Source organism: Adiantum capillus-veneris, chromosome 17 (assembly GCF_014529385.1).
Source record: "Adiantum capillus-veneris isolate H3 chromosome 17, ASM1452938v2, whole genome shotgun sequence".
Taxonomy (NCBI): Eukaryota; Viridiplantae; Streptophyta; class Polypodiopsida; order Polypodiales; family Pteridaceae; genus Adiantum; species Adiantum capillus-veneris.
This window is the reverse complement of record NC_140947.1, coordinates 100,036-119,673: the sequence shown is the minus strand read 5'-3', so window position 1 is coordinate 119,673 and position 19,638 is coordinate 100,036. Positions and strand designations below refer to the sequence as shown.

General features: G+C 46.1%; 1 protein-coding gene across 1 annotated transcript in view; it reads left to right on the top strand.

Annotated features, from left to right (window-relative positions):
• Window positions 1-19,241, top strand: part of CCB1 (cofactor assembly of complex C) — a 60,206-nt gene extending 40,965 nt beyond the window's left edge. Inside the window, exon 4 of the mRNA XM_086486149.1 lies at window positions 18,932-19,241. Coding sequence (XP_086342275.1) covers window positions 18,932-19,118 — 187 coding nt within the window. The 3' untranslated portion in view covers window positions 19,119-19,241. The remainder of the gene's footprint in view (window positions 1-18,931) is intronic.
• The last annotated feature ends 397 nt before the right edge of the window (window positions 19,242-19,638 follow it).

Genomic DNA, 19,638 nt, shown 5'->3' with positions numbered 1-19,638 from the left:
TTCTTGCATAAAGCTTTCCCATCGCTTTCGGGTGTAGACCCTTCTTCTTCTTTGATGCCGGTCACTCGCACATTGAGACGGCGAGCTTGTCGCATCTTCTCCTCTTCGATGGTTGTGTGTACGATGAGTACCTCATCTTTTTGGGCTTCCTCTCTTGCTACCTTCTTGATGTTCTTTTTGACTACTTCGACCCATCCTTCTTTGGTGGCCTCTAATTTGTCCTCAATGCTTGCGGTGAGGGCTTTGGTGATCTCCTCCTTGAGGGCTTCCTTAGCCTCCCCTTTAATCTCTCCTTCCTCGGGGGTGAGGGATGTGAGGGAAGCATGAAGGAGATCGATTTGTGCCTTCATCTCTTCTTGCTCTTTCCTCCATCTCTCCCTCTCCTTCTCGTTCTCCCGTTCCCTTCTCTCCTTCTCCTCTTTGAGATTTTGGATTTCCGCTCTCATGTCCTCCTTCTCTTCGTTCCATAGCTTGATGAAGTTGGCTTTCTCCTCCTTCCATATTTCTCTCTCCATCCGCCATTCCTTCATGTCCTTCTCCAATTGTGCAAGCCTCTTATTTGTGAGCATGAAGGACGTTGTCTTCTTTGTCGGTGTCGGCGTCTTGATGATGGGGGAAGACATGGTTGGCTTCGTAGCTACCCTCTCTTCATATTGTGAAGAAGAGGGGAAGAGAACACTCAGCTTGTGTGTATGCAGGGGGCAGCGGGCAGGGGATGGGGATGGGGTGTGTGTTTTCAGTGGATGGGCTGGTCGTCTTGACGTGCAGGGAGCAGCGCAGCGCGCAGGAGGGAGCAGCACACAGGGGTGGGGCAGCGTGCAGGGGTGGGGCAGTGCGCAGGGGAGGCAGCGCGCAGGAGGGGGCCACGCGCAGGGAGCAGCGCGCAGAGAGAGAGAGAGAGAGAGAGAGAGAGAGAGAGAGAGAGAGAGAGAGAGAGAGAGAGAGAGAGAGAGAGAGAGAGAGAAAAGAAAGAAAGAAAGAAAGAAAGAAAGATTTTTAACGTCTATGTCAGGCCGAAATCGGCCTATGAGACAAATCAAATGTACATGGCGTGTATGTCATCCGTCTATCGGAAAGACAAATGAAACAAAACTGATACAAAACTGAACTGAATGTAGGTAATGGAGTATCTGAGGAGGGATGGAGCTCTATCTCTAGGGGTATATGCATGTCTATATGCTCAAGGTAGTACAATCATGAGAATGCATCAAGCTCTCTAGCTCCATCCTGTACAAATGGGGGGATGTAGGATGTGGTACATGGGCGGGGCTGGTGCCAAGGCTACCCGGATGAAAGCTGTCGGGTCAGCCCTCATCTGAGCAACTCGCTCCTCAGTGGCACGGCGCTCCCGGGCTCGGATCTCCTCGATCTGTCGGTGGTGGGAGCTCACTCCCCTGTAGCCTGGGACTCGTGGTCGTCGTCTGGCTCGGTTCACCTCCGCCTGTGGGAGTGTCACTCCTCTCTGAGTATCTGATGAGGTAGGGGTGGCAATCCTCTGAAAGAAGTCTGTGAGCTGCGACTGTCGCACCTCTGTCTGTGTAGCTCTGCGTGGCTGTAGTAGTGTGTCCCGATGGCTCTGTATCTCTAGTAAGAAACGTCCGAGCTGTCTCTGATCTCGAGAGTCCATGATCTCTCGGAGAGTGGGCTGTCCTCTGAATAAGGCCTCATACCTGCCTCTGATCTCAGTGTATGCTCTGCATCTACATACAAAGTGCTCCTCACTCTCCACCTCCTCTGTGCAGGCTCTGCAGACTCGCTCCTCCCTGGGAACACCAGTGTGTCTCCCGATCTCAATCTCTAACCTGTGTGAAGCCACTCTCAGCTGACCAATCGCCACCCGTGAGCTATGTGGCATATATGTGTCCATATAGCGTGGTCTCTGTATGAACCCCCCAGACAATATGGTGAGAAACTGGTCTCTGTAATCTGACATCCTCGTCCCCAAGCCAGGTGACTCCCAGACTCTCCTAGTGTATAGCTGCCACAGATCCTGTCTCAATACCAAGTTTCTCTCACTGCGAGAGAGGTGAACAGATGGTGAGTGGGGGTCGTACTGGAATGGTGGTAGGCTCTCCATGTCAAGACCGTGTCCCTCAAACCATGCTCTGACCTGTGAGTACCAAGCTCTCGCATGCCCACTCTCTGATAGCTGTATAGCTGCCTCGAATGCTCTACGAGTAAGTCTGTCAGGAGGTAGCTCTCTCATCCTCTGGATGAAGCAGACTGTCTGGAATAATGCCTCTACAACCATAGGTGGTGTGGCGAGCTCGGCTCTAATAATGTCATGTGGCACTGTCTTCTTGCTGTGGAGCAAGCGTGAGATCATACATACCTGTGGCCTCTCAAGCTGTGTCCACTGGTCATCTGTCAATCCTGGTGCCCATACTGCCGCCGAGTACATCAGGGCCGGGGTGACTAAGGTGTCAAAAAGCCAGCCCTTCGTGCGGGGCTCCTGAAAGTGTGCCTGGTGGCATCTCCGCTCTAGCATGGTCAGAGCTGCATATCCTCGGGTGAGCCTGTCAGCAGCAGCCTGCCTCATAGTGAAGGGTCCTGGTAGGCTGGTGAATGTGATGCCAAGATAGACATAGGAGGTGACTACATCAACCTGTCCTCCTGCTGCTGTGAAGGTGGCAGCGCTCCTCACTGCACTGGATGTGTGAAAGATCATGACCTTGGTTTTGCCAAGGTTCACAGTCAACCCCTTGTGTGTGCTGAATTCGTCCAAGGCCTCAAGATGGCGTTGCAAGCCCTCGGGTGACTCTGAAATCAACACAATATCATCAGCATATAACATGATGTGGACCGGAGTACCTGCCAAGTCGCTCCCCTCTCCCCCTGCTCGTAGTATGTAATCGGAGATCTCGTCGATGTAGAGCCCAAAGAGTGTCGGGGAGAGTGGGCATCCTTGCTTAACACCAATGGTGCTAGCAATGGTCTCTGAAAAGCCGCCTGGGCAACGAACTCGACCCGTCACCCTCTCGTAGAGAGTATATATGGCCCAAATCATCTCTGTCGGTACCCCAATGCTGTGAAGGCGCTGGAAGAGTCTCTCGCGTGGGACTGTGTCAAAGGCCTTGCGGAAATCCACAAAGCAGCAGTAAAGCCTCTTCTTCCGCGCCTTTGCCCCATCAATGAGGTAGCGCAGAACGAAGATGTGGTCAGTGGTGGAGAAAGCTCGTCTGAAACCTGCCTGGCCTGGAGCTCGTAAGCCCTCGGTCTCTGCGTAGCAGCTAAGCTGTGCCTCAAGTACTGCTCCATATAGCTTGGCCATCGTGTGGCCAATCATGATAGTCCTGTAGTTCCCTGGGTCCAGGGTGTCGCCAGATTTGTGGATAGGCACTATGGTGTGCTGTGTCCACTCCTCTGGGAAGCCCTCCCCTATAGCCCGGTTGAAGACATGTGCAATCAACGGGGCTATAGTGGAGGCCGCATAAATGATGTGCTCACTCTGTAATCCAGTGTGGTCAGCTGATCGTCTGTGCTGCATGCGACGTATGGCCCTCTCTACCATCTCTGCTGTAAAGAAGGAGGAGCACGTGGGGCGTGGCTCATGTGGCTGTGGGATAGGAGGCTGCCCTGGCACCTCATAGAGGCGCTCTGCATAATCATGCCATATCTGTGGATCCGCAATAGCTGTGGTCGGACGTGGCTCGCGCAGGGTGCGCCATGCCGTCGCGCTATCTATGCTCATGAATAGGCGGTATAGCTCAAGCTCCTGTGCCTCTTCGAATGCTCGCCGCTTTTGGCGTGTCAGCGTCTTCATATCTCGTCTGGCCTCTCTCTCTGTGATCTCTCCTAAGGCTCGCCGTGCACGGAGGCGTCGGTATAACTCTCTGCACTCATCATCATACCAGCGGTTCTGAGGCATAGTCCCGGGGGGGGGAGTGCGTCCTGTGTGGGTGGTGTGTGGAAAAGAGCTAATAGCTGAAGTGTGGAGAACGGAAGAGATATGTGATGTGAGAACTGAGAGTGGTGTGGATGGGTGGAGGAGGCATAGGCCATGCTCGACCTCGGCTGAGTAAAGAGGGGCTAGCTCATGTGTGAAATGGATGGTGGTGTGTGTAGTGTGTGCTGTGGAGCTATGTGGGATGGTATCTCCGGTGATGGAGAAAGAGAGGTATGTGTGGTCGGCTCCGATGGGTATGGGTGGAATGGTGAAGGATGTGATAAGGTGTGTAGCCTCCCTGGGTCCCAGAATATAGTCGACTGTACTCCCCCCTCCCTCTGTAACTCCATGTGGCATACAAGTCAGGCCCCCTGAGGTGGGCCACTGGGCCATCCCGTTATAAATAACGAGACGGTGCTGGGAGCCAAGTCGAAGTAGGTGTCGTCCGTAGGCTGTGACTGGAGCTCTGTCTGCTGTATCTCTCATAGTGGCCTCCTCATCTAGAGTGTGTAGTGCCTCTGGGTCCTCGTGGTCATATGTCTCACACTGCTCACTGCGTGTACGAGCATTGAAGTCTCCCATAAGGAAGACTTCACCCAGTGTGGAGTACTCCATAATCTCCTCCGTGAGGCATGCGTACGGTGACTCCTGCTCAATAGGGGCGAATCTGGAGCCTGTGGGAGCAAAGTAGCAAAGGGCAATGTAGACGATCCTGTCTCGTGAGAGCTCGAGGCGAATCCACATGTATCGGGCCTGTGTGTCCCGGGCAACAATCTGTAGTCTGCTGTGAAGCCCCTGTCTAAAAAGTATAGCCACTCCTCCTGAACCGCGAGTGGTGTGCTGGCGCATACATCCCCGATGTAGAGACTCCCATTGGAAACCATGTATCCGTGGTAACCCTCTCTCTGGGCTCTCGTGTGTCTCTGTAAGTAGAATGATGTCTCGACCTCTCATCACCTCCTCAAGTCTCTCTGGGTGTGTCCATAGGTCTCCATTGCAATTCCAAACCGTGACATGAATCTCCTCGTGTGTCCCACAGGCCGCGAGTCCCTATGCGATGGTCTTGCCATCAATGATAACCCTACCATCTCGATATACTGCCTTCTTCCCTTCTTTGCGGGCCTGGTGGACTCTAGGCATGCACGTGCGGCGGTGGTCTTGTTGCATCTTTGTGAGGTCATCATCAAGATAAATCGGGGGGCCTTCTAGCCCTCTCAAGATGACCCTCTTTCGGAGGAAAGAAGTTCGAGACTCCTCGGAGGCGAATTGGAGGATGAGAGCTCTCTTCTTTGGATCTTTGCCGGCTCTCCAAACTTTGGAGAAAGGGATCTCTTCTTCCTTGTATCCCACTTTCTTGCATAAGGCTTTCCCATCGCTCTCGGGTGTGGACCCTTCTTCTTCTTTGATGCCGGTCACTCGTACATTGAGACGGCGAGCTTGTCGCATTTTCTCCTCCTCGATGGTTGTGTGTACGATGAGTACCTCATCTTTTTGGGCTTCCTCTCTTGCTACCTTCTTGATATTCTTTTTGACCACTTCGACCCATCCTTCTTTGGTGGCTTCTAATTTGTCCTCAATGCTTGCGGTGAGGGCTTTGGTGATCTCCTCCTTGAGGGCTTCCTTAGCCTCCTCTTTAATCTCTCCTTCCTCGGGGGTGAGGGATGTGATGGAAGCATGAAGGAGGTCGATTTGTGCCTTCATCTCTTCTTGCTCTTGCCTCCATCTCTCCCTCTCCTTCTCGTTCTCCCGTGCCCTTCTCTCCTTCTCCTCTTTGAGGTTTTGGATTTCCGCTCTCATGTCCTCTTTTTCTTCGTTCCATAGCTTGATGAAGGTGGCTTTCTCCTCCCTCCATATCTCTCTCTCCATCCACCATTCTTTCATGTCCTTCTCCAATTGTGCAAGCCTCTTGTTCGTGAGCATGAAGGTTGTCTTCATTGTCGATTTCGGCGACTTGATGATGGGGGAAGACATAGCTGTATTCGGAGCTACCCTCTCTTCATATTGTGAAGAAGAGGGGAGAAGGGGAGTACGTGTATGTATGCGTGTATGTGTGTAGTGTGTGTGTGGGTATGTATCCGTGTGTGTGTGTGTGTGTGTGAGAGAGAGAGAGAGAGAGAGAGAGAGAGAGAGAGAGAGAGAGAGAGAGAGAGAGAGAGAGAGAGAGAGAGATGGCTGCGGGTACGGCAATAAGCTGGGCTGGAGGTAGCACGCTGGCCTTCTTGGCGTGCAGGGAGCAGCGCACAGAGGGGGGCAGCGCGCAGGAGAGAGAGAGAGAGAGAGAGAGAGAGAGAGAGAGAGAGAGAGAGAGAGAGAGAGAGAGAGAGAGAGAGAGAGAGAGAAGCAATGCCTGTTGCTATTGTGCACATCGGAGAGACCTGCTGCTGTTGGGCACAGGCGAAAAGACCTTTTTAGGACAGGTTTAGACTGCGCAGAGACAGTTGGTCCGCGTCTGCGTAGATTGAACTCACGAAAGCACTTCATGCCGAATATCACATCACATTCAGACAAAAGAGAAACAACAAACTTAAGATAAAAGCCTATGTTTTAAAGTGTAAGGTGCAGCGGAAGTGAATGTTGAACTTTGCTCAAGATGAGTGCTCCGAACTGTGCTCAAAGGTTCCTTTTACTTACGGAAGGGAGAGCCTTCCGTTCCTTTAGTGAGAGAGTGCAAATGATCGTAAAGAAAGTGGATAAACAGTGTGAATGAAGGTGTTGAGACTGAGAGATAGAGAGAGAAGAATACGACACCAAAATGTTGTCAAACCCGCCTCCGAGGGCCCCACTCTCTATGGCGAGAGCGATCTACTATTGATTGCACAAATCTCTACAATGCAATGGACTTGCCGACGATGTTGACGACGACGAGACGAGCTGAAATCTGAAAATGCTAATGGCTGAAATCTGCAAATCTTTATCTGCTGAATTCAGACTCTATGTCGGTGACGACGGTGAGGACGACGATACGACGACAACGCGCTGAAATCGCAGATGCTGAAATCTGCGTTTTCCAGGCTGAATCTGCAAACGCTTGCTGATCTGACCGTGCGGCGAGGATCTACTGCGGGAAGGTGAGATCTGCGAGGTTTGGGGGATCTACTGCGAAGTCTGACTGCTGAAAACTGAAAACACTGATGCCTATGTTGGTTTTGTCGCGGAGAATCTGCAAAACGCTATGTTGTTCTGCTGATCCAAAACGCTAGGGCTGAAGCTGTGTTTGATGCAAAAACGCTAGTAATCTGCTGAGGAAAAGTGCTACCGCCGGCTGATCTGCAACTGCAAAAGGCTAGGGCTGAATCTTGATGAAAAACGCTAGGCTTAATCTTTGGGCGAGGACGACGATACGACGACGACGCGCTGAAATCGCAGATGCTGAAATCTGCGTTTTCCAGGCTGAATCTGCAAACGCTTGCTGATTCGACCGTGCGGCGAGGATCTACTGTGGGAAGGTGAGATCTGCGAGGTTTGGGGGTTCTACTGCGGAGTCTGACTGCTGAAAACTGAAAACACTGATGTCTATGTTGGTTTTGTCGCGGAGAATCTGCAAAACGCTATCTTGTTCTGCTGATCCAAAAACACTAGGGCTGAAGCTGTGTTTGATGCAAAAACGCTTGTGATGTGCTGAGGAAAAGTGCTACCGCCGGCTGATCTGCAATTGCAAAACGCTAGGGCTGAATCTTGATGAAAAACGCTAGGCTTAATCTTTGGTCTTTGGCTGAAAACATTAAGTTGTCCGCCCGGGGGGTCTTGTTGAGAGAAGGTGCACTGTTGGATGTCTGGTCCTTGCTGCATCTTCTGCCAGATAATGCTAGCGCTAGGGTTTCTTATATACTTGCTTGTCAAATTGCCCTACCCAGTTTCCCAACAAAGTCACTTATTAATAATAAGTGAAAAATGGCTAAAATAGGAAAAATAGGTTTGTGCACTGTAAAAATGCTCCTAATGGGTTTTGATGGTAATTTGATGATCATGCTGTGTGGAACCAGAGGATACGCTTCTATTCTAAGTGTCTGGACATGCACGATGTCACAAACGGGAGCGAATAGCAATATAAAATATACTCGGGTAATAAAATTTATCACTTAATATTGAAGCCAGAGGATATAGAGAGAAATAGATAGATAGAGAGAGAGATAGAGTGAGAAGATCGACACAATACTGGATACCAGAAGATGGGCTGGTCCCCCCTCTCGTAATAGCATTTTTATTACTGAGGAGAAGTCTATACAAGCACTTGAACCGAACGTATTACCACGTTCGTTCTAGAATAAGACTTGATGGTTCTCGGAAGCCTCAGCTTTCGATTCCTAGGGCAAAACCCTATTCCAAGGAACTTCCGTTCCTTATTCCAAATCATTGAGAACCAAGGTTCTCGCCTCTGGATTTCACCTTCCAGACTCAGGGCATGACATCCCTGCAACTCTCTTTTCCAACTCTGTTTCCAGAGTCCTCTTCTCGTAGAACAACTCTGCTTTCCCGGACACAAAGTCCTTACTTGGAATCCCAACTTCCCGATCACAAACTTGAGAGACTACCTCTCTCCAATCCGTGGATCTACTTCTTCCCAAACTCGGGTACGAAACTCTTGGGCTGATGTGGCTCTAGTTCCTCAGAGCGCTTTTCTCCTGCAGAAGCTCATGCCTTCCTCTGCTCCTACTCCCTCACGAAGAGGAAGTACACCTGCAATCAAATACTCAGTGATCATAACATGAAAATCGTTACCTTCAAAGTCTCGACGCTCGAAACGCAACTCGGTTCTTGAAAAGCAATTCCCCGGAAGAGATCTCTACATAGAAAATCCTCTCTTCCAATCCTACACACAAAAGAGGTGTGTTCTCCGGTTCCTTCTTGTAAATCAGCCTCATCTACGACGTTTATGGGCTGAAAACAGAGAAAAACAAAAACTTGTCGTGATGGAAACACGTTCCGTAGGCACTTCTTTGCGAGGGAACTCGTGCACTGGGTCTTGGCGACATCGGGTACACTTGGGACAGTCATGAGCACCGCTGGCAAACGTCTTCTGTGCTGGTGAACTCTGTAGCACCATCTCCTTCTTGCAAAAACGGCATGTGATGCTTTTATAGCTCCTAGCCACGGGCACGAATAGTTGCTTGTGTAGAGATCGCGGCCGTTTTTTTTTTTTTTCTTTCCCCGCTGTTCTGCGAGAAAGAGAGAGAGAGAAAACGTTGGTTGATCTGTTGCCTTATTTATCAGATGGCTGCCCAATTATTAAGTGGACGGCCAACATATTTTAAAAATAGTATGAATCTGCCCAAAAACTCAATAAAACCTTATAAGTTAAAAACAATGCTTTCACAACACTTCCCATGCGTCCCTGGATGCAATCACATGCACAGTTGCAATGCAGACATAGACTTCCTCGTGGGAAAGCATTTGCTTTCTCGAAAAGCAATTCCGCTTCCTTAGAAAGTGTAACAGACTTGGACACTCCAAGTCAAGAATCAATCGCGACAGCACCAAATAACCACTTCAAAACAATTCACATATCACAATAGATTTGCATTGGCCCAACGGAGTTCCGTGCCTAGAGATATTGGCCCCAAAGACTGGCGCTCCTTTCGGTATTTCTTTATGTATTAATCAATCATCAAAGTACAAGAGAGCGGTTAGGGTTTCACTCTCAGACTCTGCGTCCAGATGCTCCGAGAAGTGAGGCCCTCACCGCACAAAAAGGTTACAAGGGATGCCCAAAAGCAGAGCCCCAAAAGCTTGAAAGAAAAAGCAGTTTCTCTCTCTCGCTCAATGAGAGCCAAAGAATAAAGCAAGTTCTCTTTTTTCTCACTCTTTCTCTCTCAATTTCCTTGCATAGCCAAAAAGCAATCAAAACATGCGTTGCTGATGCTTTTTTCCACCTCCGTGATTCACGCTGCAAAATCCGGAGCTGTTGCCACGTGGCACTGGCGCCAGATTAGGGTTTCCAGCCAGCAGTTAGGGTTTGCAAGAAATTAGGGTTTTCTGGCAGAAAGTAGGGTTTGCAGGAAATTAGGGTTTTTGGTAGAAATTAGGGTTTCTGCTGTCGGTAGCCACGTCATCACTTTGTGAAAGCATTGTAATCGACCGCGATTACGCCTGCAAAACCGACAAAAGCCATAAACTGTGTTAGCAGACACTGATTGTTAGTACCTACATACTAGGAACAAACATCTAGCACATGTACCAAATCGACAGTCACATCACAGGACATCACATGACATTCAACATTTATTCGGATCGTAGACCATGATTTATCGGCAATGTAGCTAGCAATCGCATCTATGTCCAATCGGGACCTCATCGATGTCCGATTGACTAACCCCTATTGCAACCATGTCTATTCGAGATCAATCAGACCGGAATGCTGCGGTCATTTCGTCTATCAGTTCCTGCACTAAAAAGAAGTGAAGAATAAATCAGTATCATAATCAAGAATTCCATTTCATAAAGTCATTCAGCAGAATACTGTCAGCTCTTAGTATCCCTGAAGCTCAAAGAGACACCAGTGACTTTAGTATCAAAATCAAGGCATTTGTTGACAAAGGAGCGGAGTAACTCCCGTCTTGTGCCTCCCACTGCACCAGATCTCTGGCCAAGCTGAATTTCTGGGTTCCGTTTGGAGTAGACTATGCTAAACCAAAACATCGAGGTAAAGTTTCACAATTCGAGGAGTATCTGCTAGGTCCTCCTCCTCCATCCACTTCGCATCAAATGCAAGAAAGTTCTTGAACTTAACCAAGAACCGCCTTCGGACTTTACCTTTCTTCGTATCCTTATGTGCCAAAATCTTTTCAAGAATAAGGATCTCCTCGTTTTCTTCCACTTCGGGTTGCTCATCAGGCTCCCCATCATCAGACACATCACCTTTCAAAGGTTTCAAGAGGCTCACATGAAATGCATTGTGAATCCTCCAAGTATCTGGCAGTTTCAATCGGAAGGAGACATCATTTATCTTTTCAGTGATTTGGAAAGGGCCGTAGTATCGCATACTAAGCTTTGGAAAAAGCCTCTCCTTTCCCTTTTTCTTTCTTAGGTGTGCCTTCTCAAAACGTAAGAGCAGCCAATCATCCTCCTTCAATTTCAAGTCGCGACGATGGCGATCCGCTGCCTTTTTTAGTTGTTCTTGAGACTCCTGCAAAGTCTCGCGAACCTTGGCAAAAGCCGTATCCAAATCTCGCGAATATTCATCTGCTTCAAATATCTAATCTTTCGTGCTCAGGAAGGATGGAACCTTCGCAACACTTTCAACAAATGGCGTCTTCCCCGTCGATGAGTGTATCGTGGTATTGTAGGCAAATTCCACCAAGGGTAAGTTCTTTTCCCATTGTTTCTTCTGATCTGAGATACAAGACTTCAATAAATCTAAAACCACTCAATTGGCAATCTCAGATTGCCCGTCAGTCTGCAAGTGGAACGATGACGAGAACTGCAACGGCGTGCCAATGTTCTCCCAAATTGCCTTCCAAAACAAACTCATAAATTTGGGGTCTCTGTCGGAGACAATCGTCTCAGACGTGCCATGTAATCAGAAAATCATCGTGATCATTCTGTGTTCTCGGGATGATACAAGACTTCAATAAATCTAAAACCACTCAATTGGCAATCTCAGATTGCCCGTCAGTCTGCAAGTGGAACGATGATGAGAACTGCAACGGCTTGCCAATGTTCTCCCAAATTGCCTTCCAAAACAAACTCATAAATTTGGAGTCTCTGTCGGAGACAATCGTCTCAGACGTGCCATGTAATTAGAAAATCATCGTGATCATTCTGTGTTCTCGGGAGATCAAAAATGAAATCCATTTCAATACTTTTCCAGGGGCGGGTGGGTATGGGTAAAGGCTGTAACAATCCCTGTGCCTTATGCCTGCCAAACTTGACCTGCTGGCATACCAAGTAACTGCGCACAAACTCTTCCACATCCTTTTTGAGTCTCGGCCAAAAGAAGTCTCTCTCTACCTCTTTCATGGTGGTAGCAATGCCGCGGTGACCCGTAAAAGGTGGACAATGGCATTCAGTCATAACTTTTCCCTCAACGGCTGTGTAACGCACAACATGGTTTTTCTCATCAAGTAGCCTTCCCGAATGGAGTATCCTGCTACTGTCTCCCCATCCCGTATCCGTGTGAAAATATCGGCAAAACCTGTATCTATGGCATACTGGTCGACCATATCCTCGAAGCTCCTATGATGTATCGCAGAAATAGCCAGAACCAACCGCTTCCGAGAAAAAGCATCTGCCACCATATTCTTCTGCCCTTGCACATGGACAATCTGGAAGTGATGTTGGGGGTAAAGGCCCCCTGTGGCCCCCTTTCTTGTATAGTGTACACATACTTATACTAAAACTCACTTATAAGTGAGTACACACATTTTTTATTAAGTGTCCGGTCACTTTGGCCGGACAAATTATAAGTGTACTTAAATAAAACAAAGAACCCAAAAAAATGTAGAATCGTTGGTTTCTTACGTTGAAGTCTCTCTCTCTCTCTCTCTCTCTCTCTTTCGATCTGCTGCGCACCCTACTTCCTGCAGTGTGTGCCCATCTCCTCCTGCTCTCACACACTCCTTGCTCTCAACAAATTGGTATCAGAGCAAGGCTACGCGCCTTGGGCGTATCTCTCGCGCGTAGGAAGGAGTTTATCTCTCCTGCGCAGATTTTCTCTCTCTAGAAACAGCAGCGCAGCAGCTTTCCCTCTCTTCTCCAAGTACGGGACGTCGACTACTGTTGCTTACACGTTGAAAACAGGGAATTACAGGTCCAAAACAGGTGTTTTTGGGCTGTTTTTGGCTAGAAACATGCCATTTTCTGCATATTCAAGTGTAAAAACAACAAAAACAGGTTTACAGGTTGTCACAGGGCACTTTGGGAACCCAATTTCACGTTTGGAATTGGGATTTTCTACCACTTTGCTGAAATTTGTCAAATTTCAGCAATTATTCGCGACAAAACTTGGGGCTTTTGCTAATTTCAACAAAAACTATCAAGTTTACTCATTACAGGTGCAGGTGGCAAAGCTACAGTGGAGAATTGAGCAGTGAGAATTGGGGTTTTTGTTGAATTTTGAAAAATTCGGCAAAACTTCACTTATGTACTTACATTTGTGGTCAATTTGAGCAGAGAGATTGAAGCTTGTGGAGCCTACAGGTGTTTATTCAATTATTTGAGCAACTTTCACCTCTTATGTGTATTGCCAAATGTACTTTATGCAATGAAACTGTGGCATGTACAACATTGGGGTCATTGCAAATGCATTTGGTGATGTATACTTGATATGAGGTTGTTCTATGCGTTGAGTTTGACATGCTCAATATGTCATCTTGCTGAAAATTTTACTTTTGAAGTAAATTACAGCATTATATTTGCTCTTGCAGACACTTTTACAGTGTATATTTGCATTTGCTTTTGCGGTACAGTGATTGTACTTCTTGGCTGAAAATTATCAGTTTTTGTTTTGCCTCATTATGGCTGACACTTCGTCATCCTCGGACTCTAAGAGCCTCTTTGAGATCCGTAGGTTTGATGGTACAGGTTTTGATTTGTGGAAGGATCGCATACAGGGCATTCTTTTCTTGAAAGAGTGCGATGATGCATTGTCTGCAAATAAGCCAGAGGGCATGTCAGATGCAGATTGGACTAAGCTTAATAGGAAAGCCATTACTTACATCAAGATGGCCGTGACTGATGACATCCTTGTTGACATCAAGGGACTTGACACAGCTATGGCTGTGTGGGATAAGCTTAAAGCTACTTATGAGAATACGACTCCTGTAAATCAGGTCCATCTCATGAGGAAGCTTGTAAGCTTAGAGCTTGATGAGTCCAAATCTGTCTCTGATCACTTGAATGCCTTTGGTGGGATTTTGAGTCAGTTGAGTGATTCAGGTTTGCAGGCTTTTGAGGATGATAAGCTCAAGGCTATCTTTCTACTTATGACACTGTCAGAGTCTTGGGAAGCATTGGTTGTTTCTTTGAGTAATAACTCCAACTTGACATATGATGGTGTGCGTGGTTCTATCCTCAATGAGGAGATTAGACGCAAGTCAAGTGGGAGTGGCAGTGGATCAGCCTATAACGTGCGTGGACGCAATGAAAAAAGGCAAAATGTTGCAAATAAGCAAAGAAATCGCAGCAAAAGCAAGGAAAAACAGCAAGACATCACTTGCTATCAATGCGGGGAAGAAAGGGGCATAAAAAGCCCGATTGCAGGTATTTTAAGAAAGAGCAGGAGCGCAAGAAGCAAATGAATGCAAAAGGCAAGAAAAATGACAAAGAGGGCAGCTCTACCCCTAAGGAAAGTGAGCCTGAAAAGGCAAATGTGATCTCTAGTGTTGTCATTAAAGAGATTGATGAAAATGAAGACACTAGTGATCTTTATGTTGCATCTTTAGATCCACATGTCATGACTGTTGAGGATATGCATATCACTAAGCATGATGTGATAGATGCTTTGCTTTCTACTCATGATGGCCTGTCACAATCTTGGATTGTTGACAGTGGTGCCTCTTTTCATGTAACTCCCTCTTTGGAGTGTTTTGCCTCATACACTGCAGGAAACCTTGGAAAAGTGTATTTGAGCAATAACTATGCTTGTGACATTGAGGGAGTTGGCACCATACACCTGGCACTTGATAATGGCCAGGAACTCACTCTTCATGATGTTAGATATGTGCTTGGTATCAAGAAGAGTTTGCTTTCAGTTGGGCAGTTGGATAGCAGAGGCTTCTTCACTACATTTGGTGGTGGCATGTGGAAGATCCAAAAGGGATCTATGCTTGTGACTAGAGGCAGTAAGAAGGATACTTTATACTATCTGCATTGCAAGGCATTACCTGGTCGTTTTGTTGCAATTGCAGAAGTGCAATCACACATGGAGCTTTGGCATACACGTCTTGGACATATGAGTCATAAGGGACTGCAGACTCTTTCCTCCCTTGGTAGGATTGATGTAAAAAGCTCTAAACTTGATTTTTGTGATGATTGTGTACGTGGGAAGCATGTAAAAGCTTCTTACTCTTATGGAGCCTCTAAAAGGGCTAGTATTTTGGATCTTGTACATTCTGATGTATGCACAATGCCAATAAAAACTCATGGTGGTTCTCGTTACTTTGTGTCTTTCATTGATGATTGTTCACGTAAGCTATGGGTTTATTTGCTCAAGGACAAGAGTGAGGTTTTAAATGCCTTTAAAAAGTTTTATGCCTTTGTTTGTACTCAAAAGGGTTTGAAACTTAAATGCATACGTACAGATAATGGGGGAGAGTATGTTTCTAAAGATTTTAATGTTTTTTGTGATGAGAATGGGATTAAAAGGGAGCTCACTGCCCCTTATAATCCATCTTCAAATGGTGTGGCTGAGCGTATGAATCGCACGTTATGTGAGAAGATTCGGTGCATGCTGTCTACAGCTAATCTCTCGCAATTGTTTTGGGGAGAGGCACTTAAAACCGCGGTGCATATATGCAACCGATCTCCACATCATGCACTTGATGGTGGCATCCCTGAAGAGGTTTGGTCTGGCAAACCGGCTTCATATGACCACTTGAAAGTCTTTGGTTGTGAATGCTATGTACATGTGCCTGTTGACTTGAGGACCAAACTCGATATGAAATCCTTGAAAGTCATCTTCTTGGGCTATGGAGATGAAGGTGAAATGGGATATAGAGTTTGGATTCCGGGGTCACATAAGGTAATTCGTAGCCGGGATGTGGTATTTAATGAACCTAAGCTGCTGAAAAATGCCAAATCCAGTGACTTTGATAAGAAAAAGGTGAAATTTCAGCAAGATTAGTCACTTTCACAGCCATTTTCTACTGAAAATTCAGCTCCTTTTGATGCTGGTCATGAGGGTCAGCGTGTTATCATTGAGCCAGATGATAATGGACAGCAAGGGGATGCTGAAATTCAGCCTGAGGGTCAAAATCAGCATGCTGAAAATCAATTACAACAGGGTATAAATGCTGAAAATCAGCCTCTAATTGATGGGGTTAATGTTCTGCATGATGTAGAACCCTTGCCGGTTAATGTAGATCATTGGGTGAGGCGGTCTACACGTGTAAGAAGACAACCAGAGAGGTTTCAGCCCTCTTTGGATTGTGTCTTGTTGACGGATGAGGGAGAGCCTCTTACATACAAAGAGGCCCAGTCATGTGAAGATAAGAGTAAGTGGGAGCTTGCTATGAAATCTGAGATGCAATCATTGTATGCAAATAATACATGGGAGCTTGTGCCTTTGCCCAAAGGAAGGAAAACTATTCCTAACAAATGGGTTTATAAGGTCAAATGTGTTGATGACAAACCCAAGTACAAAGCACGTCTAGTTGCTAAGGGTTATGCACAGAAGGAAGGCATTGATTTCCAGGAGATTTTTTCACCTGTGGTGAAGATGTCCACTCTCCGTGTGCTGTTTGCTTTATGTGCTATCTTGGATTTGGAGCTGGATCAAATGGATGTGATCACTGCTTTCTTACATGGTGACTTGGATGAGGAGCTGTATATGCAGTAGCTTGAGGGTTTTGTCATTCCAGGGAAAGAGCATTTGGTATGCAAATTGAAACGTAGCTTGTATGGGTTGAAACAATCCCCTAGACAGTGGTACAAGAAGTTTGATACTTTTATGCTCAACCATGGGTTCAAACGCAGTCATGTAGATCACTGTCTTTACACTAAAAAGGATGAGGATGGAAGCCTTATTGTGTTGGTTCTTTATGTGGATGATATGCTACTTGCAGGAAAGCATAGAGCGACATTAGATGCATTGAAGAAAGAGTTGAATTCAGCCTTTTCTATGAAGGATTTGGGTGCAGTTGAAAATATTTTGGGCATGCGTATTAAGCGAGATAGAAAGAAACGATTATTGTTTCTCTCACAGGACAAGTACATCAAGAAGGTACTTGAACGTTTTCGTATGGCTGATGCTAAGCCTCTTGGTGTGCCTTGACCGCCACACACAAAGCTTAGCAAGCTTGATTGCCCAAAAGATGATGCTGCCAAACAAGTCATGAAAGGGATTCCTTATGCATCCGCCTGTGGTTCTTTGATGTATGCCATGGTTGCTACCCGTCCAGACATTGCTCATGCAGTGGGAGTTGTTAGCCGGTTTATGTCCAACCCTAGCAAACCACATTGGGAGGTAGTGAAATGCATCTTTAGATATTTGAAAGGTACACAAGACATATGTATATGCTATTGTGGGAGTACACTTGCGCTGCGGGGTTATTGTGATTCGGACATGGCGGGTGATCTTGACACTAGAAAATCTACCAGTGGGTATGTCTTCACACTTGCTGGAGGTGCTATTTCTTGGTGTTCAAGGTTGCAAAAGATTGTCGCACTGAGCACTACAGAGGCTGAATATATTTCAACCACAGAGGCTTCTAAGGAAGCCATATGGCTTGGCATTACGGGATAGGGAGAAGGGAGTTTGGAATAAACGGGGGGGGGGGGGGGAGGGAAGAGAAGGGAGGGTTGGTTGAGGATTATACGACCAAAATCATCTTAAAAAAAGTCCTACCTCAAAATTATTCATTCATAAATTTACAAAGCAAAAATAATGCCAGTTCATCCATAATTTCTATCTAATATGTGTTCTAGAACGAGTATCCCTTGGTCCAGGTCTATTTTCAATACGCTAGCCATTCTCATTCTTGTGCCTTTTTGGGGCACCGTGCAGAGATATGTTCTTGTTCTCCACATTCAAAACACTTTCCTGCTTTGAAATATTCGTGTTTCTGTTCTTCTATCAATTGAGATCGTGTCTATCTCCGTCGTCCGCTTCTGTTATGACTCGTTGAAGGTTCATCTAGTGGATAAGTCAAGTTACCCGAATGCATAGAAAATCCCCGCTTAGCATGTCCCATTAATTGTTCATCTGGTGCATAAGTCAAGTTACCTGAATGCATAGAAAATCCCCGCTTAGCATGTCCCATTAATTGTTGTATGGACTCGGACTTTTGCTCAAGACAGTAGTCTCGGATCTCTTTGGGAAATCCATAGCAAAACTGCTCGATTTGCTGCTTGAAACTGATCTTTATAAAGGATGAAGCAGGTAAGAAAATATCCCTCAGAGTAAGTATCCAAGGGTTGTGCCTTGACCATCCGAAGATGATTCCAGTCAATCATCACGTCCCGCTCGTATTCTTAAGTGAGCCATGAAGAAATAAAGAGTCTCTTAAACTTCAGCCGCTTTGTTGGTGCTTCTCTTCTTAACGAAAGAGTGGACCACCATGTTCGTTCATTGCCTTTCAAAAAGGATGCTACCCGTCTAATCTTGCAGTGCTCTATATAGCGGTCTTGAGAAAATACTATATCAAATTGTTGATAAAGGTAAAGCCTTGGGAGCATCTCGAAACCTTGAAAAGGTTTCAAACCTTACTGCTTGTTCACCCTCTTTGAATTCCTTGGTCTTTTTGCCCTCGTCTTCAAGAAAATCATATTGATTGGCTCTGTTAAAGTGCTTCCTTTTTGAGTAAAACGTATGGTCCTTTCGTCGTTTCTTGTCCTTTCTGTCTTCATCACTCGAGTCAGAAGAGGATGACTTGTTCGAGCTGTTTGAAGAAGATGAGGACGAACTGGGCAATCCTTCGAAACGTACATGCTTCTTCTGTTTTCTTGCATTCACAAAAAAGGATTTTCGGCCCAAGTAACGAGGGAAGTCAGTTCCCTTGTTGCGTTTGTTCAATTGCTTCTTCTTTGCCCTCAACAATTGGTTGACTTGTCTTTCGACCACATCCTCAAGTAAACATTCGTAGAAAAAGAGGTTTCTTGAGGGCTGATTTTATCGGGGAATTGATGGCTTTCTACCAATGAACATGCACCTCATCCATCGGGTGGCGGCTCAAAAATTTAGCATACTGGGGATCCTTTGCAAACTGAAGCATAGTGGCATTTTGTGTCGTTTATATTTGTCTGGAGTATTTGATATGCTCTTTTTTGGTACTGATGGCATCTGTGGGGATTGGTGTTTTGATGTGGGTATGTACACGTGCATGGGTGGCTATGCATGGAAGAGAGAGGACTGAAGAGGAGAGGACTTTGTTTGAAGTAATCTAATTTCAGGGGAGTGTACTATTGGACACGTGCGTCACGAAAGGAGCAAATCAAGGTGAAGATGGTTGTGGCGGATGATGAGTCCTCTACTGATGTCATTCTACAAGGAGATGATGAGGAAATTGACATGCTGCGTAGAGATTTAGGACTGATGGAGAAAGGTATGGTGTATGTTAAAGGAATTCTGGAGAGATGATTACAAGATCTTCTTTTGTATTGAGTCTTGTAATTTAACTTCTGTCTAGTGAACATGAGGCATCTCTCCCATTGTATTGAGTCTTGTAATTCAATTTTTGTCTAGTAAACGAGCATTGAGGTGTGTTTGTTGTCTCTTACTATATATTGATTTTCCTTTCTTAATGAAGGACTTGAGTGAGGCATACATTTTTTTGCAGGCAGAGCACTAAAGATTGAATTCTTCTTTGGTATTTAAATTTGTAAACGGGTCCTTTAATTTAAGAGCCTCGTATATGTCATTTTAATTTTAATTGTTTTAGAATTTCAGTGTGATCCTTCACCATGGTTTTTTCAGAGTATAATTACAAGTTGAAAGAAGCGTAGGGTGTCGAACCTGGGCATCCACACATCCACCTTAACGACTAGCTTACGATGCTGTTGGCTCTTGTGGTTTTTTGAAAGTCCCCAAGGTTTTAATGGTTTAATTGGCTTTCACGAAGACTCCACAATAACAACTTTTAAGACTTGCAATGCTTGCT